We start from the raw sequence: 26,023 nt of genomic DNA on the forward strand, positions 1-26,023 counted from the left end.
ATATTAATATTCACCAGATTTTCCTCCTTGAAGCTGGTGATGTCTTAAAATTGTTGCAATGTTCATTTACAGCACAGTATATTGTGTTTAAGTTACTTTGACGGTCTCAGGTGTGTAAACTTGACTTTTTGGCAGCTTAGTAAAAGTCTAGTCTTAGTATACTTCTTCTTCATCTTGTTCTCTCACATTTTAGTTCATGAGTCACTGGACGTCCCAAATCTCACAGAGAAGAGGTGTGAACTTGTGGTCGCTCGTGCGCCATGATTCCAGCATCTCTGCATGATGGTGATTGAGGGTGCGTAACTCAGTCAGACGTCCCAGCAGCCGTGCAAAGTGCTGTGGCTCCCGAGGATGCTGTATCTTACAAACCTTCCTCAGCACACCCAGCATAGGCTCCTGTAGATGCTCCACAGCCTGCTGGTCCTTTACATATGGCCTATCTGCAAGTGGATACATTTTCAGTCATAAGGAACAAACGACTATACATAGCCAAAACTTATTCCACTGTTGTTTCCTGAAGCAAAAAATGGTGACAAAAATGTGCTGGCTTTCTTATTATCGCCCTATATCAATCATTAATTTGACATTGCTAAAACAGCACAAATTCATTATAAGAACCAAAAAGTTATATACTATAATATTACTGCCAAAAGTAAACCTTAATGTAATTTTCTGCACACTGCATAGATATTATGCATTCCTTTCTTACTTGATTTTTTAAATGTAATTTCACTTTTTAATATCAATCTGTCCACTTCTCTGCAGGCACCCTTGCAGGATGCTGTCTCCAGGAACAGGAGACGGCTAAATCTGGCACATTTTCATTTCATTTGTAAATACAATTTTTATTACATATTTTTTAAATATTTTTGTATTTTATTGCAAATATTGTATTTTTTAAATACAATATTTAAATCTTGTGAATAGACATGTAAAGTCTACATTTAAGTGGCTGAAATAACATTAAAGCAAACCAAACACATGAATCTGTTTCATCTGAGGGACACCGATCAGCTCACCTGGTGAGAGGATTGTAATAGCGGTGAGCAAAGCATGTTCCTCCTGCATCATCTGCAGTTCCCCAATGCTTTTATAAAAGTTAAACATTGGGGTAATATACTCTTCAGATATTCCTGTGAAGGAATAAAGCCATGGATGAAGATATGCAGCAAGATATGTAGGCAGTAAACAAATGATGTGACAAAAAAAAGCTTTAAAATGACTATAAATTGTGTTCATCTAAGCAACAACAAAAAACAGTATTTGGTTTGCTCAATTTTATCAAATGAGTCCCACAGTTACTGTACACCATACATTGCAATTGTTTCTAAAACAGACTAAAAGTCTAAAACTAACAATGTGAAAACAAAAGTAGTTTATTATTTTCTATTTACTTTCCCGATAATGTTTTCTGCTTAACTGAGCCAAAGATCAGATTATATACATGTAAAAAGATGCTGCCCTGAGATCAGCCAGTGATACTCAAAACTTTCTCAAAAATGTAATTTGTCTAAACTGTGTATTTCGTTCATTAGCCTCAGGGGGGCAGTGTTGCATATTATTTAAATTAAACAAACATCCCGCACTTTGAGGTGATTTTCGACTGGCCACCTAACAACAGGTCAAAATCGCTCTGAACATCTTAGCAACAGATATTAACATGCCAGCAAAAATGCCTTAGCTTCATGGTAAAGTTTAGTATAAACAACCACCAATCATATTTCATACAAAACTATACAAAAACATTTTAGATTGATTTTAGATAAACCAGGTCTATTTAGGCCTACTGTCTGCTTTGGACATTTTCTAACTCTAACTGGGGCCAAAGCAACCCAGGCCACAACCTTATTGCTTTCCATTTTCATAGTGGTCTGAGATGATCTGAACTTGGCGTCCGAGCCCCACAGCTGTGCGTTTCCACATTCAGTGGGATTCTCAGCAACAGCAGCATGTCTTTGAAGGGCTTTCCTGTTTTGTGTGAGGTCTTTGTCTTTATCATTATGATCAATATCATTATCATATTTTGTTGGGTATGAGAGCTGCGCTCTTTTCTGATGTAAACCATTCAGTGTGAAGAGCCATAAGGGTTTGCTTTACAGACCATCCAATTTGGGTAGCCTTCACATTGTGGCAGCTGACAGACACATTGAACATGACACATTCATGCAGCTGGGGTATAAAAGCATGACTCATAAATTCAGCCTACCAGAATTTTCAAATGAAAGCAACACAGATATGTGGGGGAAAAGCGCAAGAAGCACAATATGTAAAGATGCCTCAATTTGGAATATGTGTACAGTATATCATAAACAATTTTTTTTGCACCAAGTGATTAAGTGATCACAGCATTCAAACTCCTTTCACATTTTTATTCACATCCCTTCAGATGAAAGGATAACCTTTGTCATAACTTATCACCAAGGCTTCGCGTCAGAGAAATGTCAGAGGCGCTGAGAGCCTCAGAGTAGGACAATGGACCTCTCGATGTTTAGATAGAGAACAATGGCATCTATTTCTCCTCAGTCTGGTATTTTGTGTTAATATTCCTGGGGTGGAGGGCTAGTGACTGACAATCTAAACCACACTCTGTATTCATTCATGGGTTTAGAAATATTCTCAAGCAACTGGACAAGGTGGTCCATCACAGCTTTTCAAAAGCTGAGAAACTGAAAGCAACAGACTGAGCTGAGGCTACATTACAACGCTTTTAAGGGACTTACCAACTGGGTAGTAAACGTTCAGTATGTATCCATACATACATATTGCTTTTCCTGGCAATAAGCCAGTACTTTTTGTGAAACTAAAACCTTTAGTGTCTCCGTTTACACATGTAATATTCACCACAGTATATCAAGATGACAAATTTCCTGTTGTTATTTAGGGCAGGTAAATGCATTATTAATGGTAGGACTTTCAGTACAGTGCCTGATGCGAACTTCTGGGCTTTAAACTGTTTGCTATGAACAGGTGGAATACTAGTTTGAAGCAAAACAAAGGTGAAATCAAATATTCCCGGTTTCAGAGCCTGAGTCACGATTCCTCTTAACACTCTTAAAGCAGCAATCATCCTGTAAAATGATGCCGTAATACTGAGGACGAATGAATGAACTTACCACTTTTTCTAATCCTGTCCTCCAGCACCTCTGTGTGCCCGTGAGGAAGTTTTTTGGTAAAGACCTGAGCCGAGCGCAGGAACATCGCCTCTACGGCCGAACCCTTCAATAACGCGATCTGATCTTCATGATCCAGAGATTGAAATCCTGCACAGAAAATAAACCCGACGAAATACATTAGGCTTGAATCATTGCATCTTCTTCAGAGGGTGTAATGGATGTAAATGTTACACATATTGTGTCACATTGAGTTTACTTGAACTACATATTCTTTAGAAACCTTTACAAAAAATATATATATATAAATTATATATTTTGAGTAATTGGAATGGTACTCCAACCTGGTATGTTTTTTGTGAACTCAACCAGCACTTGGACGTGACTGGTTGCCATCTCTGTCAACAAGAGGAAGTTTTCTTCACGACTGTACTGCTCTTGTAACTGTGAATTGCCAAAATAAAAATGTAGGATTATCATTATGTAAATAAACCACTGTTTTATGACATTGGTTGGAGATAACCTAGGTTACGCAGCAATAATTTACCAGTGGTAAAGGCATGCAAAGCAGCTTATTGATTTTCAAAGCGTTTGACATCATACATTAATAAATGATTAAAAAACTAACTGCAAACAATAAGATACAAAGCAGAAACTTGGGTGTAAAATGTAGAAACATTTAAATGCTGTGGTTCTCAAATGTTTTTGTTGTAAGGCCCCTTTTTGTATGGTACATCGCTTTGCGGCCCCCCCAAATACTGTAAAGTCTTATAATCTTACATTTAGAATTTTAATTAAACCAAAAAATTCAGCTATACAATGCTGGAACAAGTCTTATTTTTCTGATGTATGATTGCTTAAAATTTATAACAAATTTCTATATTTCATAAAATGCTATAAATTCTGTGCCCCCTGGATCCATCTTGGGGCCCCCAGTTTGAGAAGACGGAAGCGGTGGTCAGACTAGACTTTGAGCATGCAAAATTCGTTCGTGCAGTGCTGCTAAAATGGGCGGGAGCGATTCTTCCATCTTTTACATTTCTGTACCGAGAGGTCACACAGTGACATTTTGATCTTCTATTGGTCTCACTCACATGACGCGAATTCGCAGGTCAGAGTTTACCAAACTTGAACTTTGTTACATAGAGAAATGCAAAATATCTTCGGACGGGCTTGCGTTTCCGGTCTGTCGGCATGCATTTGAATGGAAGTCAATGGAACGAAAAGTCAAGTGTGACCCCAGATTAACTTCAAGCCTGTGCTGAATAGACATTTTTAAACAACAGAAGACATACCAGTTTCTTTGCCATATCTTGAGGGATGCGATGTTTGTTGTAAGCGTCAACGATGTAATTTACTAAAGCCTGCTGGTCTTGACTCAGTTCTAAATTTTCCTGAAATGAAAAAATAAACTAATTGCATCCAAAAAAATTACATTTTGGGATCATGGAAAGAATAAAGGAAAATTTTGACCCTATGAAGTTCTAACACAACCATTTTACAGCCATCTATAATATAATCTTTAAGAGGTAATAGTATATATGAGCATAAGTGAGTTGATTAAGACAGTGTTGCCCTTGAACCTTTCGATGACACTTCAATAAAACCTGTTTACTTCAGATTGGAGTTATACCTGCACAGTTATACTGTAACAACCATAACAACGTAACAATCAAAACGTATGGAATAGCAAGTTTTGCCCATGAAAGAAAAATACAGTTCAGGCAGCATCTTACCTTGAAAGGTTTAGAGGTCGATACAACCTGTTTAGCATCTCTACTATCACTACCATCCTCCCCTATGCTTTCATCAGATGACGCCTTTGTGTTTTTCCTCAGCCGTTTGGATTTGCACTGGATTTCAGTTAACAAGCCTTAAAATACAATTAGATACATAATGGTGAGTTTAAAAAGTACCAAGCAATCCAAAACAATTGCAAAAATGTTCACGTAATGTCCTATTTTGCATTTTGTGTTTTTCTTCCACACTCCTAAACTAAGACTAAACAAGGCTAGTTAAGGTGAGCCAAGGCTACCACATCCCAGTTCAGTAGATTCCATATTAATAGCTAAACAAAATTCTTTCACTCACATTCTGCAAGCATGCCCATCTCTTTGCACTTCCTGAGTCGACACTCTTGGCATTTCCTGCGCATGTACATGTCCATCTCACAGTTTCCTTCGGCCTTACACTTATATGCAGCATTCTTTGTGATGCTCCTTCTGAAGAACCCTGTAAGGTATATGTACGATATACTGTATGAAATATTCTATATGACTTCACTGCAAAAAATGACTTTCTTACTAAGTCTTATTTCTTATTTTCCGGTAAAAATGTCTAAACATTCTTGAATCAAGAAGCATTTGATGAGCAAACTGACCTAAGAAAATAAGGCTTGTTATTAGTAACAAAATATGAAATTTCAGTGAATTTGTGCTTAAAACAAGCAAAAAAATCTGCCAACGTGGTAAGAAAAATAATCTTGAATTGAGTGACTAAAAGAAAGGTAAACCTTAATTCAAGATTATTTTTCTTACCCCATTGGCAGATTTTTTTGCTTGTTTTAAGCACAAATTCACTGAAATTTCTTCTTCTTCTTTTTTTACTAAAAACAAGACTTATTTTCTTAGGTCAGTTTGTTCATCAAGAAAATGCATCTTGATTCAAGAATTTGTAGACATTTTTACTGGAAAACAAGAAAAAAAGACTAAGTAAGAAAGTCATTTTTTGCAGTGTTTGAAATAGATGACTTGAACTGAATAATGAAGAAAGCAGCCAAGAAGAACCCAGCACACATGGGAACTCCTTCAACACTTTTAAAAGCATTCCAGCGAGACCTCAAGAAGCTAGTTAATAAATTGCCAAAAGTACATATTTACGATTTGTAGGCAAAGGGTGACCACATTGAAGATGGTGAAATTTAACAGTTTTGATTTATTTAGAACTTTATTTGTTAACAACAGACAGTAATTGTCCTAGTTACTTTTGAGCTATTCCATAGTTTTGATGAGTATACTGTTGCTCTAAAGTGTAGAAAACACCCTAACCTTTTACCACACTTTTATGAGGTGGCTAATTCGTATGAATTTAAACAATCTCATTTAAACATCTTGGTTCGACCCGTTAGTGATGGTTAGGTTTAGGGGTGGTGGCTGCCTAAATGTTTTTTTAATCTTTCTAACATGTCTCACAGTGTATCGAATCTGATAAGACACATATAGACTAAATAAAACGTTTTGGATGAAAGCGTCTGCCAAACGCATAAATGTAAATTTCAAGAACACCAATGGCAAAAGACATCTCTATGTTAAATAATTTGCTCTATCATTTCTTTCTTAAGTTGTCTGACTATGAAGAGTTCAGATGGGTTTTGAAGCTGAATTATTTGAGTTAGGTTGTGTGAAGAGCATTCACTCAAAATCATAATCTTATTTTTGACGGGGATAGCTTTTAGAGGGTTTCGCATCTGAACTCTTCAAAATATAGTGCAAAACCTCTAGCAACACAGAGCATCGGCAGCTCTGGGTGCTAAACTGTTAGGACGAACAAGAGGGCCACTTTGTAAACACAGTTCAAGGAATTGGTTCATCGCATGTAACGTATGGTGTAATGTTTAAGACATTACATTCAGTACGGTAATACAGATCCTCCTAGATACTCGATTTCAGCACCGGGCAGCAGACAAACACGTGCAGTTGTTTTTGGAAAAGGCAATTATTCCAGCATGAGCCTATGAGCACAATGACGCACATTAACTTTGCATGGCGGCATTTGGGTCTGGTTGCCTGCATCATTATTCAGCAGAAAGCTGAGAGGGAACCCAATCCAGACTGAGCGTGAAGGAGAACCAAACCCAGCCAAGCCTGTGGGACTCGGGACACGTTGATCAGCATCTGCCCTTTGGCCATTGTCCATGCACAGGTGGAATTACACTTGCAGTCATTCAGCCAATGATTTTCCAAAGAGCTAAAATTAGTGCCTGGGGTTCTGTGTCATTTATTAAGGCCTTCATAAGCTGCGTAACCTTGGTTATGTTGAAGGATCAGGTGCGGTGACATATTTTATAAGTTAAAGAGTTAACAAGGGGTCATGTAAAAAAATGAAACATGGAATCAGGGTCCTTATGTAAATTAATGTATACAGTAAATATGTTTCACCATTGTGCTATTAAAAACCCGTAGGACTTTCTTTCTTCTGTGGAACACAAAAGAAGATATTTAGAGAAATGGCTCACTGATTTTGTGTACTTACAATGGAAGTCAAAGGGAGCCAGTGTTGGTTGGTTACCAACGTTCTTCAAAATAGCTTCATTTGTCTTTCAGATAAGAAACAACGTACATACTTCAAAAGACCTTCATTTGTCTTTGTCAAAACGTTGTCAAAAACGTCATGCAGGTTTGAAATGACATGAAAGATGAATAAATTAAATGATGAAACAATCTTTATTTTGTGAGTAAACTATCCCTTTCAGATGGCTTAAAGCTAATGCTAATCAAATGAAGGAAATCCATACTGATGCCAACTAAACAGTAACTTATGAAGTTCACCTTTACATCCCTCACATGTGAGAGCATTGTAGTGATACCCTGACGCATTATCTCCACAGACCACGCACAGTTCCTCTCCTTTGCTCTTTCCAGACTGAGGAGCATATCTGGACCTCTTACACAAAGTGGGGACAACAGGGCAAGACTCCTCCATCGCATTGTCGAACCCCCCCTCCAAAGGTCCTTTCCTCATCTCGAACACAGTGGACGGAGAGTACCACTCCTCCCCGCTGAACTGTGGGTAACAGTGCTGACCGGGGTAGTACGACGGTGATGATATGCAGGGTTCCGCCGAGGTGAACATGCTGGGATAGCTGGTGAAGGGCATGACCTCCTGGTCCTGCAGCAAAGGACTGTTCTGCTCTGCCAGAATATCTAAAAGAGAAGACGGCAGGAGTGAGCCGTGGTTGTCAGTTTACATGTGCCATGGAGACACAAAGCTCAAGTTCACCATAGTGTTTTAGCCAAGCATAAAGTACTGATAGGTTTTATGCCAACACAACAATTAGGGAAGCTACAACACATGGAGGTACTGTTACTCTGTTAGTGAGATCTCAGTGATCCCCAGCACTTCATACATCATTCCGGCACGTGACCGTTATAAATCAGACTAGTAGCAGGGAGCTCTTATCTGATTTTAATCAGATGTATACGTCTGCCCTCCCTATCACAGAAGTCCAACGCACCCAGAAATAAAACACAAGAAATCATTAACGAACACGTTAGGTTTACACAACAGTGAGTTCTGCGAAATTGTTTCAATTTTTTATTACAGAAGTTCTTTGATAGTTTAACCGTTTAACAGAGGGACCTTAGTTTGTGGTGGTAAGCGTTATTTTTTTTGTCTTAGTCAGTAACTTTAATTTAAACATTGTTTAAAATAAATAGCTGATATTATAGTTGTGCATGTTTTTTAACTTATTTTTCTTAGCTAACACTTTGCAAAACATTTAGATCATTTACGAGTACATAATGTTTTTATATTATTAATAAATAACCAGTAACAGAAACATTGAGACCAATAACATAGAACAACATTGGATGGGATCTAAATGTGAAAACATAAACATAAGTTCACTCATTAGGTCATTAGATAATTTTCTTTTTATTAAGTAACAATTACAGAAATTCAGAAATTGTAGTTCATCTGCTACCAATGACCAACTATGTTGAAACTGGAAAGAACTTGAATCTTATTTTAATAAAAACAAACATGTACATCTTGTTTTTATCTATACCACTCACTATAAGAACTAAGACAAAATGTTTCAATAGCACTGATTCTTTCATCATGTATATGAGATGGTACGAACCTGATGCCTTCTTCTGCACCATGGCCATGTCAGGGTGACCCAGTAAGGGTACTGATGATCTATAGCTGTATTGATTCCTAACCATCCAGCTGTGTTCCTTCAGCGCTTCAACATTACATCTGTGTCTAATGTGGACTTGACCCTCTTTTCACAAAATATTACTGTTCCAGAACACCTTTGCATGCCTCAATTGTACTAGTGGGAGCAAAGGTCACTATAGTTGCTCATTAACCTGACAGTCGCACCTTCCTGTATCATTACAGGTTGGATGGGTGGTGGATCTTATACTGTAAATGTAACATTACGAAATGCGCTGTGTACAACATTCTGTCCATTAAGGGCTACTGTAGAAACAACATGGTGAATTCTATGCAAGCGGTCTCACGGTGTATGTAGATAGGAATAGCTCATTCTAAGGTAATAAAAACAACGCTTCATTATGTAAGGTATGTATATTGCATTTCAGTCAATAGATCCTCCAAAAAATGACACACTTGACCTTGTACGGATATCAATTTTATATGGTTTACGTTTACACAAAGTATTGGATACTGTATGTCATAGCAAAGAAACTTTTTTGACTTTGTAGATGTATACTCACCAAAAAAGTGGGAGGTCTCTGATAGGGGAAACCCATCGCTGGGTGGGATCTGTAAGGGTCCCACCACATTGACGTCATGGCCCATCCACTCATTCATTCAGAAGACTGTTTTAATCTCAGAGTCCAGGACAAAAAATGGCTTGATCCCTCAATCCAGAAGGGCAGTGATGGGTTTATTCCGGTTTCTTCAAAACAATTACAAAATATTATGGGGCGATGATTTCAAAAATCAAAACATAACTCATTTAATATTAGTTTCCTTGTTACATTCTGATTTAGGTACTTCAAAATAAAACCTAAATTCAGTTAATAAAACTTTGTAATCTGATCTGAAATCATAATAGTGTATGTTGCATTAATCATACTGTGAAATTTGTAGAAGCTGCTTAAAGAATTTCAGAAAGTGAAACATAACAATATTATTCTTTTTTAATAATTATTCTGATATTTCAATGGACTGCATAATCTCTGGGCATAATTAAATGCATGCCTACAATGGCCTTTGCCCCAGTTCCAGCTCTGGTCATTTTGCTCTACAAACTGGCACTGACGTTCATGGTGGCTGTTCATATCAGACCACTTTTCAGATCAATTCAGTTTTCAACAAATCAATCATAAAATAACAGACCTTCTTACGTGTGACTCAAATGGCTTGTTTACTGAACATGTAACACAATATAGATTGTGACAGAATAATCTCATAAATTTCGCGGAGCACTACATATTCAGTTTGTAAAACCTGTCATAATGTTCATAAGCATAATTTCAAGGGCAACAGACATGCATCATTTTGGGTCTGCTATAGTGAGTTGCGGCTAAACTGTATCTAATATTTGCATAATGTTCATAAGTGGTTATGATTTATTCACTTTACAGCACTTTAAGAAAACATAAACTATGGATAAAATAATATAAAACACAGTACACTGTGCAAACAGAAATATTTTTTACATGAATCCCATCTCTCTCATCTAGAAGAATGTTACCTCATTGTAGCATCATATAAATTTAGTTCAGTCTCAATAATGTGAATTTTGCTTGTCTAAATTATTTACAAAAATATCCTCAAAGGCTCTTAATATATTTGCCTGTTTACATTTATTTAAAAATGCATATAGCAATCATTTGGAATTTTAAAGACTTAAATTCCAGCAAACTTGTTACAGATCTGACAAGACATCAACAAGCTCAGCAAAATTTGCCTTTTTATTTCACCAGTACAGTTCTAAAAAGTTGCCACATGATGTATAAGTAATATAAAAGGAAACACAGGTCACATCGCTGTGATTTAAGATATGTGGACAAGGGATCATTTACTCCCATTAACGGCACCAAGCATCTATGAGCAACACTGATTTACATCAGTAAAAACAACCAGAAAACAGCCCCACAAGGCTTTTCATATATAATTAATATATAAAACATTATATAAAAGCCAGTCTATAATTTCCCATGGGCTCAAAGGCAATTACATGGAGGGTCCCTATAACATATAATGCACTTTTAAATCAATAAATCATCGGTACGCTCCACTCCAAGCACCACAAGTAATAGTAAGCTATCACAGCTGATTTATTTTACTGAAACATATCACAAACGTTATTTTCTTACCTTGTGCTTTACTAGAGACGCTGTGCACTCGGGCCTTGTTGCAGTGTTTGACACCATCAGCATTTGGGAATGGGCATCTGGCTGCTTCTGTGTAGCGACCACACAGTTCCCTGAGCGGATGGGGTCATGGGGAAAAGGGACAGTAGTTATTAATTAAACTAAATCTGTTTCTCCTCATGAGTTAGCAGTTCATCCCTCCCTCTCCCATCAGCTCCAAACGTGCAAATGCAGCATTACCTCCTTAAATGAGAGAGATAACAAACCACTATTAGACACAGACATACCCTCACTCTAATGTAAACATTTTGAATATGTTTATAAATCAACCCTAACTTCATCTGTTTGGTTTCTGACATTTTAAAAAGTAATTTCTTATGATTTTTATACATTTATAAGTCACAGTTCAAATGGGGCAATTGATGCAGAACTGAAGAAAACAACGGCTTACCTTAAGGTCTGCTAAAGTGTCCAATAATCAATTACATTTCATCTGGTTAGTCTCTATTGCATTTAAGAGTAAACAAACAAACAAACAAACATACAAGCTTTAGATGATTTAACTTTAAATTCATCTAATTCAATTTTATTTCCATAGCACTTTTTTCAAATTGCATTGTCAAAAAAAAGCTTTACAGAAAACATTCAATAAAATTGTGCAAAAATATCACCCAGTGGGCAAACTGTAACTGTGGAAAGAAATTAAAAATACAAAAAACAAATCCCTTACCGTATACCAAATTAACCATGGTTTATCTGTAGCAACCAACATTTTATGGTTTTATTTCTAGAAAAACAAATATAATCACTAATTTAATTTGTAACTTTGGTAGTACAAATGGATACAAACGAATCCCCCCCAAAACATGGTTACTTCAATTTTACTATAAAACCTGCTTATTTTTTCGAAGGGGCGAAAAAATACTAATACTTTTTACTAGTAGCGAAATTTTGAGCTAAATCAGGTTCGATTTCAAACATAGTTGTATGAGTCTTATTAAACTGGTATGATACACATAAGCCTGCGAATTTGTGTCACACCCCACTTGAGATGTAATTGTCCCAAATGTGATGAAGACCAATGTCACGCTATGATTGCGAATGTATCCAAAAACAACCCCTTAATCATTTACTGGCTGTTGCTCCATCCAAACAGGGCCCTTCTGAGTCAACAGACAGAACTCTGAAATAAACAAAACCTTTGCCATAGGCTGGCGGCTGTTAGTGGAGTAGTGATTCTGAGCATGACGGGTGGGGGAGGTATGGACGGCCTTGTGTGAAGGACACTCTCATGGCTGCATTTCAAATCTCTATAATCAAACACATTAGCTATTCTGAGACACTCTGCAATACAGGTTTTTTAAATAGTTTTGTTTCATTTGCAGAATCTGAAAACATATTTCATATTAAAATTATATTTACACAATAGAACTCTCAATTCGAAGCTGTTTATAGTAAATACATTTAAGTTTGTCCGTCAGTAATTTATGTACACTGGAATCACTGGACACTGGACAAAAAATCTGTCTCCTGACTTATGTGGTTTGATAAACCCAAGCCAAAGCAAAGCAAAAGGCACACATAATGTGCTATCTCTAAATCATTCTGCGCAATTACAGATGTTTTATGAATCAGTTGCAGAAGCAATACTAGATCTGCTGTTTGATATCTAGCTGTTGATGTCAGAATAAAATGTTTTAAAAGCACACTCTAAATCATAAAAGGTAAATGTTGAGATAAGACCATCAAATACTGCAAACCATTGACACGCTGCATATCAGCATGTTAAACATGAGCTGCCAAGGACTGTGGCACAAAAAATGCCATTACAAACCATAACAAGGTCCGCAACCTTGAACTTTCCCAAACACTTATCTAACAGAAGACTCGGTAACATGTAATAGTGGAATCAATCAAAGGAAGAAGAAATCAAAGGATAGATTGGTTAAATTCAAACACACTGTGGTCATGTTTCATTTACTTTTTTAGAATGAAGATTAAGATTTACAAGGTCTGTAAAACTGAGAGGTGAAATTAATTTAATCGCATTTATGGTGACACTACAAAAACTCTAAAACTTTAAACTACATTACATTAGGTTAACAGTATATTTTACACAATTTTTCTTTCTAAAATATTTGTTGCCAGCTTTATGAGACTTTGTGGGGGGTCAGTCTTATTTGCTGCAGACTGTAAAATCCTGCTGCATGAGAAAACTGAATGTGTTTAAGAATAATGATAACATGAAGGATGTTTACTCCCACATGACAGAAACCAGTTCTGTTAGTTCCCAACAAAGGCTAAAAAAGCCAATCTACGCAATTCAGCAGTAAGTCTTGTAGGAGTTTAAAAATCATCTATTCTCTCCCAAAGCACATGAGAAAGAGAATAGGCTGTGTTATGAAGTTTCAATTACGTCTACTTCGATTTCGTTTGTTCTACACTCAGCTCATTAATAGTGTAAGATGCTATTTAAACTGCAACTGTCTATTGTGTGTCAAAGGTAATCAATTATCCATGTTTTTCATTTTAACTTGTTTGAAAGTCACATAAATCCATTACTATGGTTCTGATATTTGAGCGTAGATAAAGCTTCATTAAAAGCATTTTTATTATCCTCCAAATAAACATTTAAATAGACATTATCAGTTACAGTGATGCAATGGTAAAGTGCACGTTTCAAACGATCATCTCGGCTTACACGTTAGCAATGAAATGTCTTTGTCATTACAGGTCCTCTGCAAAAAAACAATCAGGCACATTGTGGATTGTTTTTGTGTAATGTTACATCATTAGTATTAAACTGTTTAATTTCTATGTCATCAACCAAACGATAAATACCCTCCTGCATTAAGATTATGTAAACGGTATATACTAAACCATAAGGTATTAAAGGTTTACATGTATTTTCGGAGGCATTTCACTAAATAAAAATATAAAACACTTTTTTCAGACTACACCATCATTAACATGATTTTCTGCGATATTTAAAGCCAGATCTGGGACACTTCTTCAATTGCACAGACATATGGAGTGTTTAAAAAAAAGAAAAAGATTCAGAGTTGCTAAACTGTTAAAGCACTATACACCTTTTTCTTTGCATAGCCGACAACAATGATAGCATAACATGAAAATAAAAACAAACTCATGCATATTCTAGCTGCTGTCACCCTTAGTTCTTAAAGTACAACTCGACTTTGCAACAAATTAAATTGGAATGAATCCTGGCAAATTCTGTTTGCTTTAAAGCTTTGTAATGCACTTAATATTTCCATTCTTGCTCAGTTGACAATTACAGTGGCCCCAAAAAGTATTTAAGACACACTTAAAAATATATTTGTCATAATAAATACACAATGACAAACCAGGTGGCATTTACTTAAAACCAGAAAGAACAAGCATGTTTTTTAAGTAAAATATTTTACAAAAAACATCAGATTTTAATTTTAAAACAAGACATAGGCCACACTGTTCAAAATGAAGGCATTTCAATACTTCCTGTTCTATATTAACTAGTTGTCAAATTCAGATTAAATATTGGATGAAATAGCAAAAAATGATCAACAAAAGCGTAAAGAGGAAGTTAAGTTCTAGTTAAATTTATTTGCAGTTGCTCTGCGAAACGATTAAAATGTTTTTCAATAATTTTGGGGCCACTGTATGTTCTTTTCTTTTGTTAATAATTCATAAAAAATAAGTTGAATGTTTAAGGTCAGGGTTGCCAAGTCCACGGTTTGCCCGGGGATTTGGGCCACTTTTATACTGTTGCTACAGGTTAAATAAGGAAGGATTTTGTTAATCAGCTGTCATTTTTTAGTTAATATGAAAGGTAAGATGAATATGAATATACACCGTTTTTATGGTACTATACAATGATTTTTAAGAAGAACTTGTGTGTTGTGCATACCAATGCCTGTATAGTTTTGGTATTTGGGCTGGTTTTGTTATGCAAATTTGTCAACCCTGTTTCAGGCTAAAGATCTCCATTTTAAAACAACTCACAAAACATTGACAATCCCCATGTAAACCGTTCATTCAGCAGGGTGAAATCAAAGGACGCCATCCAAAACATATGCTGTTGTGTCACATGTTAAAAGAAATGTTGTGGTCCCAGGGTGGGCTGACCTCTGCAGTCAAATAAACACATCACTCTTTGGGTGAGAGAGCAGTCCTGGGCTTTCACTGACAGAATGTCATTGAAACTAGTTTTGATACTCCCCGTTTTCATAATGATTCGAGCCATGATCCTCATCGTCTTGCATGGTGACCCCCCTCTTCTTCTTCCAGCCTTGCTTGCGGCCTGTGGAATTGTCTGTGGTACCGTAAGACTTCTTTCTGATTGCCAGGGCACTATCACTGCCTGGCTCTGTCTCATCAGCCAGCTCGTCTTCTCCAATGATGCCACATTTATCATCGCTGGTGCTCTCAGGATCGGCCCAGTCCTGCTTCTCACCGGAGGCGAAGATGGCGTAGAAGATCACACCCGAGTAATGCACCATGGACGCGATCACAAAAACATTCTGCCACTCCAGACGAGTCTGTTGAAGGCATGGCAAAAAAATTACAAATGATAAAAAATAATACCCAAAGCATCTTAAATACTGCATGCATGGGATGTTACGATAAATACCTTGTGTTTGGTGAGCGCTCCAACGATGAGGGGGCATACCATACCAGACAGGGTTCCCACTCCATTGGAGATGCCCATGAGAATACTGGCATATCGTGGAGCTATGTCCAGATGGTTTACATTGAAACCTGTCACAGAACAGGTTGTATGCATTAAACAGGGTCTATGTTTGTTCCTGTACTGTGCGACCAAATTTTGTAAGTAGTGGATCCAAAATATTTTTGAGCAAATAGATTTTTACGTTTGGAGTTTATTGTGCTAAATTTGGGAGGAATAGTTAGAATAAAATACAGCTTAAACCGCGAGGACAAACTATCAGGATGATGTTAACAATGGCTGCACTTTGATGACTGACACCTGTCTCATGTGTCACCTGATATCGCAAATCCACTGAAGCCCACAGCCAGAATGAGAAATGAGATGGCCATAGCACGTGTGTGAGAGAACCCCACCACCAGCAACAGTGTGGCCTCCATGCCAAAACCTGTGAATGATGCCATTAGTTACATATTACCTAATGATCAGCCCAACCTTACTGATAATCTAACGTTTCATCATTTTTGTTAACTTTTTTAACATACAGTACAAGGTTTTAAATAGGTTTTTATACTAAAATGCTTCATCTTTGCCAGCTGGTGTACGTTTGGGGCAAAGCTATCTGTTTGTCCAACCAATGGAGGACAGGGAACATGCTCAGGAAGCCTGTAAACATTACACACTTTATGTCCAAAAAAACTGTGCACTTAGCATTACCTCCACAGTTCATGATTTTGCGCACATTTGTGGTAGAGAGGATTTTCCGACTCCTCAGGAAATCAGCCAGCTGGCCTCCAATCGGCACAATGATCGTCATCACCATGTGGGGCACAGCTGACAAAATGCCCACCTGAAACATCCCAAGTTATTCCACATGAACTGTACAGCACATGGGAGTTCATATAGTCTATATTAATTTATTTTGTATTAGAGATTATAGTAATAAAACCCACCTTGCTGATGGGGAAGCCAAAGACCTCTTCAAAATAAGCTGGCTGACTAATGAGCAGGAGGTAAAAGGTCCAGCTACGACAGAAGTTTGCCACAATAATGGCATAGACAGGCATAGATGTGAAGAATTCACGCCAAGGAGTTTTGAATTTCTGTTACGAAATATAGAATGCATAAATGTGTTTATACCATTTTATATTTGATATATTTGAAATAACTAACAGCAGGATTGGCTTGGGCATCGTGACAGGAAAGTCTATGACGGATGAGCAGATTTTTTTGGTCTATCACCTAGACTACAATAGCTGTACAATTAAAGGCGTAGTTCACCCAAAAATGAAAATTCTGTCATCATTTACCCACCCTCTTGACATTTCAAACATTTATGATTTTCTTTCTTCCGCAGAACACAAAAGAAGATATTTTGAAGAAAGTTGGCAAACGAACAGCACTGGCCCCCATTCACTTCTATTGCATGGACACAAAATCAATGCAAGTGAATGGGGGCCAGTTAACAACATTCTTCAAAATATCTTCTTTTGTGTTCTGCGGAAGAAAGACAGTCATACAGGTTTGAAATGACAAGAGGGTAAGTAAATGATGACAGAATTTTTATTTTTGGGCGAACTATCACTTTAACAAAATGGCTGAAATGAAGCGCTTCTTAGATTACATCTACACATACTGTATAAATATTATTCATTTTCAAAATAACTGCCTTTTTTAGGACAAGTGTTTCTTGATGTGCTACAACAAATTAAGACTTCATTCTTGTGGCCAAGGCCTGCCCAAGTACAATATAATATAGTGTAATACCTCAGTAGCACTCATTAGATTGGCTCCCTCCCCAATCGAGGTCTCTATGTACAGTCTTTCTTCCTCACTGATGGTGGGATGTGCAGCTGGGCTGTTATAAGCGAGCAGGAGCCAGAAGGTATACCATATAATGCCAAACACACCTGGAAATGAGCACATAAATCGTGTCAGTCTGATTGCTAACATTGCACACTGTTGGGCTTTAAAATGTCCCATTATGACACTGTCCTGACTGTAGAAGTACATTTTCTTTTCCATTATTTCCCCCCGTCTTTATTGTGTGAGGATTTGGCACCACGCTGTTTTAAAGTGTTTTTAAAGTTCACCCCAAAATAAAAATGTTGTCATCATTTACTCACCCTCATGGTATTTCAAACCTGTATGACTTTCTTTTCTTCCACAGAACACTAAAAAAGATAGTTTGAAGAATGATGTTAACCAGCACCCATTCACTTGAGTTGGTTTTGTGTCTATACAATTGAAGTGAATGGGTGCCGGAGCTGTTCAGTTACTAACTTTCTTCAAAATATCTTCTTTCGTGTTCTGCGGAAGAAATAAAGTCATACAGGTTTGAAATGACAAGAGAGTGCACAAATGAGGTCAGAATTTTCATTTTTGGGTGAACTATCACTTTAATGCAATGTGATTGTGTATGATGCAATGTCATCAAACCTGAACATAAACTGGTGTGTAACTGGAAAAACAATGCATTTAAAGACTCAAGCTCACCGTATATATAGAAGACAGAGGGCCAGCCCACATACTGCACTAATATTCCAGCCAGTGGCATGGCTATTACAGCCCCTGCATAAGATCCTGTCATCCAACACACACACGCACACAGGAGTAATTAAGAAAGTTAAATTAAAAGAGGGGGATTAATCAACCTGTAATATATTCTCTTTATCTATGCTAATTTAACCATCACGAGGCCCTTTCAACGTGTTAGGTTCTGACAGGGCATCCTTTCTTTGTTTCATTTTTCATTTGCAAAATTTTGTATATTTAGCTTCGTTGACTTATTTTTCAAAGATTTATTTGAGAATTTGTTTATAATTTATTTATTTCTCTAATAAAAGACTAAAATGAAACATTACTAGAATAGATGTGAAAGCTGAACCGGAGAAGATCTGGGAATGATGAACTATTCAATCTATTCTTGATAGCTTCAGAAAATTTATATAGAATAAATCAAGGACTCATGGATTACACTTATGAATATTTAATTTTTTATTTAATTCTCCTTGGTGTTCCACAAAATAAGATTATGGCTTTAAATAAATAAGAAATAAATGCAAGAAATCTTGACAGACCCGAGCATTCTGCTCCGTTACACGTGCACCCACTTCAGATCTCAAACCTGGCACCACGTGTTACAGCCCGAGACAGGCTGCCAGCTGCTGGAAATGGGATTTTAATGGAAAGGTGTCTTAATGTATATTTTATTACTGGATGCACTTGTAAACCTTCCTGTTTGATATAGGAAAGGATTCTCGAGTGAGCTTTTGAACAGAGAAGAGGGCACTACTTCATTTGTATCAACAGGAGAAAGCCTCTTTGACAAACTGAAGGTGAAGCTGTGTGCAGACTATCTTCATTTAGTGGCCATGTTAAGAGCCGTTTGAAGCAGACGTTGTCATGGCACCAGTGTATTATTAAACGCGGCTGTTTTCATGCATTTGAGTTGTGATAGACCATACTTCCACCCTCTCAACCCCCCTCAGGCTACTGGTCAGCAAAGTGGACTGTGGGAAAGATTTCTATGAGTCGAGTTAGTTATCCGTCCAATACTTCCAATACTTATTACTAATTTAATTGGTGGGCACCCTATCCCTTGCAGAAAAAATGTTTTTAAATCAACACCACAACAAACCATCAGCTTTTTACCATTAAAACCATTATACAATTTTATGTAAAATGTATGTAACTTTCTGTAATGTGTTTTGGGTCTTATTTTAAAAGGATTTTATTGTGTTCTGTGGGTTCCAAGATAACATCACACCAATAGGACGCAACGCATTACCAGTGGACCCAATTCCTATAAAACCTTTAAGAATATATGTGATGGTTTCTGTTTTTATTTCAATGAGTAGTTACTCTGTATAGTAATCACAGACATACTCACCACAGAAAGAGGTAGTGGCCAGACGGCTTCTCTCCAGCGGAGGAGCCCATTTGCTCCACATACCATGGCAAGCTGGATATGTGACACCCTGTTGGAGTTTCATATATCAATTATTTAACATTTAACTTTACACTTCTTATCACTACAAAGATGGACAAGACATCTGCTTTATGTCACAAAATGTATGACCTCTGAATAATGAACATATGGGTTTGTAGTGATAATAATTGTTTTTAAACCGGTTTGCTAACCACTCCCCTGTCTGACTCACACAAACTCAGGGCAATGGTTGTAAATCGCCGCCATATTGTGAAAAAAGACAAATACCTATAGAAGTAAACGTAAAGAAACGGGAAGCTGCAGTTTTTCAGAAAAAAAAGGCACACAATAATATTTCCCAACCGATTTCAATGCACAGAACGCTTTTGTACTCCATGTACATTTAAAATCGTTTGAAAAATGTCAACTTTTCTGTGATTTTTATACAAAAATACCCTAGATCCCTATTCACTTGTATGTGTTTTGCCCTCCTCAATATGGCGGACTCGTAAGAGACTGTCTTAATGACTCAGTTAATACGAATTTATGTACCATAAAACTCAATCTTAAAATGTAACAAAAGTAATGTAAATAATTAACAAATCGGGTTATGTAACATACACAACAACGAAGAAAACAAGAGTAAACGCTTTGTGACAGAATGAACAGTGTCACGTTTGGAAGTTAATGTTGACTCACCTCCACTAGTCCTTGTAAGATGCGCACAAACAGCACACAGCCGTAATGGACCCTGGCAGCTGATGGAATAAACATGTTTAGCACTGATGTCAAGAAAATTGCTGCCCCAAAGACCCTGCGAAACAATTTAGAGATATTCAGTTATGATAAAAACATTAAATCAATGCAACCATTACAAAGTTTAGCATTTCATCCCAATTCACCCATAAAGAAGAAAATCTGTCATTTACTCACCCACTTGTCATTTGAAACCTTTATGACTGTCTTTCTACCGCAGAACACAAAAGAAGATATTTTGACGAAAGTTGGTAACAGAACAGCACTGGCCCCCATTCATTTCTATTTAAAACCAATGCAGGGAATGGGTGCCAGTTAACATTCTTCAAAATATATTCTTTTGTGTTCTGCGAAAGAAAGTCAGGTTTAAAAGGGTAAGTAAATGATGAAATAATTTTTCTTTTTGGCTGAACTTACACTTTAAATGGAGTTTTGAAAGTCTAATATAGTTGAGCATTGCGCCTTAAAAATCACATAACATGGTGTGTTAGTGACACCTAGAGAGAAACTTTGTCATTTCTGTAGGCTAACTTGAGAAATGAGGAATTCAGGAAACATGTGACAGAGCCTTCAATATCACAAGTCAATATCAAAACGCATAAAAACTGCAATTAAATAATGTTGGAAGATTTCATGCAATCATTTTTACCTGATAAAGGTCCCACAAACTCTTGTAGAACTACATCACTGGCGATCACACAACAGAAAAGTCATTTTAGTTCATTCAGTTGTCCTCTATCTCAGTTTAATCCATCCATCTGCCTGGTTTATTTTTTCCAAAACAGTGTGTAAGTGACACTTGTAATATTCCAGTGGCTGGTATTTCAGCGTGATATCTGCTGTTGGATCTTTCATTATTAACTCTGTCAGCCACATGTCCTCTCTTCCTGTGAGGCTTTTATTACAAGACTGATATCGGCCCTTTAATCAACACACAAATTTAACCCTTACAGACCTGACCACTGCACTCGCAGTGTCCCCAGGGTCTAGAAACCCCCTTTAACACTTTGGTGAACTGAATGTAATTTGGGAGATTTACACTAGTACATATATGTTCTCTCCAAACAATGAGACTCACCTGTTAGCAGCTAGTTTATTGGAGATGAAACCTCCAGGGATTTGAGTGACAATGTAGCCCCAGAAGAATGAGCCGTGTATTAAACCCACTGTCTCTGGATCCCAATTGAACTGAGCTGGCTAAACAATAGAGAAGATCTCATTAGCTTTCAAATAATTAAAAAAAAATCTACCAACATTGCAAGCAAGGAATGCTTGTTAGATAAACAAAGTTATATTAAAATGACGTGTGTGTGTGTGTGCGTGCGTGCGTGCGTGCGTTTCTAAAATCTCTCTTATGACAAATTACAGGAAATTGTGGGAGCTAACTAACTAAAATGTTATTGATGAGATTTCAAATAAAAAAGGAAGATAAGTTTGTTCATTTGTTTTATCTTGCTGAAGTCAGTTTTTGGCATGATAAGTGAAGTGTTCTTAATTATGTTCTGCTATCACTAAGGTGATAAACACAGCTTTTAAAAATACCTTTTTCAGGACCAAGTATTAATCTAAGGTTAATGCAAAATAATTTGGATGTTAATGGTATGGGAATGACATTCTGCCCATTTTATTTGATATGTCCCTGGTTTCACCTGCATTACGGCAGTCCCGTTGATGTAGACAGTGTTATTGTTGACCATTTCTACGATGGCCACGCCCAGGTTGCAGCGGATGCCAAATGAGATGCAGAAGCCAAATCCGCTGAGCATGGCGATAATGTAACGTTTTGGAAGTCCGAAGCAACCACAATCCAACAGGGGTGGGTTGTGTTTAGGCGCTGCCACTGGCCGACCATCTTCTGTCAGCTCGATATTGTCCTCCTCAGACACATTGGTCCCATCAATTTTCCTACACAAAAAAAGATATTCTAAATTTAATAATATGTACATGTATATTTGTGTGTGTAGAAAATAAATGTATTCATAAAATGAGACCACTATCTATCCATCTATTACGTACTAGGAGGACAGAGTGAAGCTCTTTTCGTTGACTGACAAATTGGTTGCCAGGGTGTTGCATTGAAAAGGTCACACTGCGTTTGATACTCCCTTCCTCTCCTTTCCTCTTGCCCACATGCACCTGTTCCATTACCAAACCTCCATCTTTCCTCTCATCCTCCACCTCACAGGAATTACTTTCATCTGTCTATTTTGAAATGTACACCTGAGTTCTTCCGCACACAGAGGAGGGTTCTCACTAAAAGCTGCACACTGGAGAATTCTGAACAGAGGATCAAGAGACACAGCAGTGCCTGCCCCTGATATTTGCAAAGAAGATGAACTGGAAGCTTTGTTATTGTACATGAGGTGATGTTGTGGTCTGGTAGACTCTCAGCATGATATCACATGATTTTATTGCAATGCATACCAATGCATTGAGTTAATAAAAGCTTTGTTTATAATCTTATTTTTAATTTGCAATATATTTTCAAAAGATTGTAATAATTTTTATTCTATAGTTGGCATGTTTTAAAAGTAAAATTTAATAGTTTCAATGTGAAGACCTCAACAAATGTTCTTACAGAGTTTTGGTATTTGCATAAAAGGAAAAAATACTCAAGTTACATTTAAAGCGAAAATGATCAAAGAAAAATGTCTGAAACTGTATGTTTTTTATTCACTTTTTTCAATTTTCAGTCAACAGCAAGAACAATTACAAAATAATTCTTTACAATTTTGAATACCCCTACTTCTTTTGAGACCATGTGAATTGAAATGTAAAATTCACGTGTCTTACAGTAATGTAAAGCTACAAAATCACTAGGCTATATGAGGACAATACGTTTTCCTAAATTAAACTTTAAAAACCTGTCAAGATCGAGAATAAAGCCTGAATAAACAGCGGCTCTTACGTTGATTTGTTACAGAACAGCTTGTACCTTCATTTTTGTGGTTGCCATTGCAATCAGAATGAATTATTTTAATTTGTAATATGTCATAAAATATGCAGCGTTTAGAAATATTAATGCAATATTGTGCAACTTGTAATACTTTTGTATTTTTTTATGTTTATAAAAGAAAAGGGTGCACTTAATAAGCCTACAGTATGTACAATCTAAATGAAGTTATGTTCAGTTTAAACTCTCTAAAAATTGAGCAAATTTTGAGTAGGAAAGAAAATAAATATTAAATGAGTAGTTAAATTATTAAGCGTGTGCCCATACATTCCGTTTTATGAAACTGTGCTCTCTCTTTCACTCTCTCTCTTATAATGCGATGGTTCTATCGTGTCAATCCTCAATATTATTTGTAGTTTTGTAAGAGTATCACACTACCTTTTAGATTTCCTAGCAATATTACACAGCACAGGAAATTATTTAAAGTATATTAAGCTGTCTGTACTTGATATGAAATATATTTTTAATATCAGAGCACCTCAAATTTCTGTGAATCTTTATACCTTTTTTGAATGGTGCAGAATAAACAGCGGGGGTAATTGTAGTGAATTTATTCATGACACGAGAACATAAAATGTTTCATTCTCATACAATGCTAGTGATTTTTTGTCACAAACCTTTACATTTTTTTACTTTGCAGTGTTCCTTCTAGGGTAATATACTGTATTATTTAACATGTTCTAAATATTTCTTTTCAAATGGTATTCTTTTATATAGAATAATATTGCGCAATATTCTCCTGATACAGTCAGTATACAGTGTATGTAACTCAAGCGCATGTAATACTCTCCTCTTCCTTTAACTGGTAAGACTCCAATTCAAAGGTGTTCATACTTACTTCTGTAAGTTCCCCATAGAGTCACCAACATTGCTCTTCAACTCCTCCTTCCCTGGATTAAGCACCTTCTCCTTCAGACCCGCAAACCCCCACAGCGGCATCTTTCCTTGCCCAGATCTTCCGCTCTTCAAACAGTGGTCTGTCTCGCAGAAGAAAAGAACAGGGTATCCACTAGGCGCAGATGCACATCCTCTCCTTCGCAGGACTTCGATGGTTTGCCGGGGCTGGGTCAGGTACGCTGGAGGGGAGGAGGAGAGATGCTGAGCCGGAGAATGGGAGAGAGGCACAGGAGGAAGAGGAGGGACTTGATGAAGGTGATGAGAATGGGTCTGATGGTTTCTAGATATGATCCTTCACGCAGCACAGGCATGAAACTTCCAGACAGGAGATGAGAGAATGAGGAACAGGCCGTGGAGTCTCCAGTTTAGTGTACCGGCATTGTTCAAGTTATGCAGATAAGATGTAGAAAAACCTACAGCCTTCCAATTGGTTCCCACACAGACAGTGAGAGAAGATCCTGAATACTTTCCTCTTCTCTAACCCCTTCTGATTTGGTTGTGCACATACGAGAGGAGGCCAAAAGCAATGACTGCCTGAGTTCATTAAAGATTGATGGTAAAGTCAAGGATCGCAGCCCTAAGGTTGTTTGATATGAGAAGGTGTAACCAGACTCTGTATCTTCTTGTCCCAGTCTGACCTCTATCCTGAGTACCGTTCCAGGAGTTCATGCGTCAAACGTATCAAAATCAACAACCAAACACTGACATCAGGGTTTAAACGGTGTCATGGCACGGTACCCTATGCTCAAAACTCTTCCAACACATTCATTTTGTTTCTTTTGTGAGAAATTTTATAAACTTATGGTAATAGTAAAGGAGCTTTACTTTGATGCTCTATTGCGTGCAAATCAAAAATGCAGTGCGCTTTAAAAATTCAGACATTAAGGTCTAAAAAAGGCTTTGGTAGTCTGCATGGTGCTATAGACTCAGGCTCTGTTTCATTGATGCTTGATGTAGGTATTTCAGTAGTTTGGATAAAATGCCGTGACCTGCCCAACACAACTCTTATATGTAATAAATAAATGACAGAAATCGTAATTTAACATTGTATCTTCCTATAACATACTGGTACTGAAAAATGCATATGATTAATAACATATGGATTTCTTTCCCATGAAATGTGCCAGGTACTCACTCATAGGTAAAATCATCTATGTTCAGGTGTTTGTTTGCAGGAGGGAACTCTACACTGTTGGTTGAACACTTGCTATTTTTAAGTACAGTAAAGACTTAACCCTTATGGTATGGCAGCAGATAGTTTTTCTGCACTTTCTCCTTACTAAAATATTAACGGTTCAATAGCTTATCCAACATTTTTTTACATTATACTGGGAAAATATCAAGATAAGCATTAATTTACAATGTTACTCAATGGGGGGGAAATCTGCACTACAATGGCTCTGCAGTAATTTGCCAAGTTGTATTTTTTTATACAGTAATATAAATTATTTTAATGAATTTATATTTAATAGGACATTCCATATTTACAGTACTATAATTGCATTTAAGCATAAATAACACTTTTGAATGACTTTAGAAGTATGCTGTCATAGGCATAGGCCCATGAGACAGAATACTCTGTTATGGTGTTACCGTTTGAGACCCTTTCTGTTTATAGGGACTAGAGTGACATCTAGTGGT

At 36.9% G+C, this 26,023-nt stretch overlaps 2 protein-coding genes across 2 annotated transcripts; both read right to left on the reverse strand.

The window, feature by feature from the left end:
- Nucleotides 1-201: 201 nt before the first annotated feature.
- Nucleotides 202-9,668, reverse strand: nr1h4 (nuclear receptor subfamily 1, group H, member 4). Its single transcript, XM_057348531.1, has 9 exons — nt 9,572-9,668; nt 7,658-8,032; nt 5,202-5,342; nt 4,847-4,983; nt 4,406-4,504; nt 3,455-3,554; nt 3,114-3,260; nt 1,020-1,133; nt 202-440 (listed from the first exon to the last, which is right to left on the reverse strand). Exons 1-9 carry the CDS (start codon nt 9,666-9,668, stop codon nt 202-204), a joined length of 1,449 nt encoding a protein of 482 aa, XP_057204514.1.
- Nucleotides 9,669-13,769: 4,101 nt separating this feature from the next.
- On the reverse strand, nt 13,770-24,665 carry slc17a8 (solute carrier family 17 member 8). The gene is made up of 12 exons (XM_057348175.1): nt 24,324-24,665; nt 22,182-22,437; nt 21,611-21,729; nt 20,476-20,590; nt 19,738-19,825; nt 18,342-18,428; nt 17,613-17,755; nt 16,799-16,948; nt 16,563-16,695; nt 16,183-16,293; nt 15,810-15,937; nt 13,770-15,717 (listed from the first exon to the last, which is right to left on the reverse strand). Exons 1-12 carry the CDS (start codon nt 24,422-24,424, stop codon nt 15,382-15,384), a joined length of 1,767 nt encoding a protein of 588 aa, XP_057204158.1. The 5' UTR covers nt 24,425-24,665; the 3' UTR covers nt 13,770-15,381.
- Nucleotides 24,666-26,023: the final 1,358 nt, after the last annotated feature.

Source organism: Triplophysa rosa, linkage group LG12 (genome assembly GCF_024868665.1).
Source record: "Triplophysa rosa linkage group LG12, Trosa_1v2, whole genome shotgun sequence".
Lineage (NCBI taxonomy): Eukaryota > Metazoa > Chordata > Actinopteri > Cypriniformes > Nemacheilidae > Triplophysa > Triplophysa rosa.

Coding starts and splice junctions, on each gene's coding strand:
- nr1h4 (XM_057348531.1), bottom strand. CDS start 9,668: ATGAATGAGTGGATGGGCCATGACGTCAATGTGGTGGGACCCTTACAG. Junction 5,343..7,657: donor CACATGTGAGGGATGTAAAG/GTGAACTTCATA, acceptor TATACCTTACAG/GGTTCTTCAGAAGGAGCATC. Junction 3,555..4,405: donor AAGATATGGCAAAGAAACTG/GTATGTCTTCTG, acceptor GGCAATTCACAG/TTACAAGAGCAGTACAGTCG.
- slc17a8 (XM_057348175.1), bottom strand. CDS start 24,424: ATGCCGCTGTGGGGGTTTGCGGGTCTGAAGGAGAAGGTGCTTAATCCA. Junction 20,591..21,610: donor AATAAACTAGCTGCTAACAG/GTGAGTCTCATT, acceptor ATTGTTTCGCAG/GGTCTTTGGGGCAGCAATTT. Junction 19,826..20,475: donor TCTTACAAGGACTAGTGGAG/GTGAGTCAACAT, acceptor AAACTCCAACAG/GGTGTCACATATCCAGCTTG.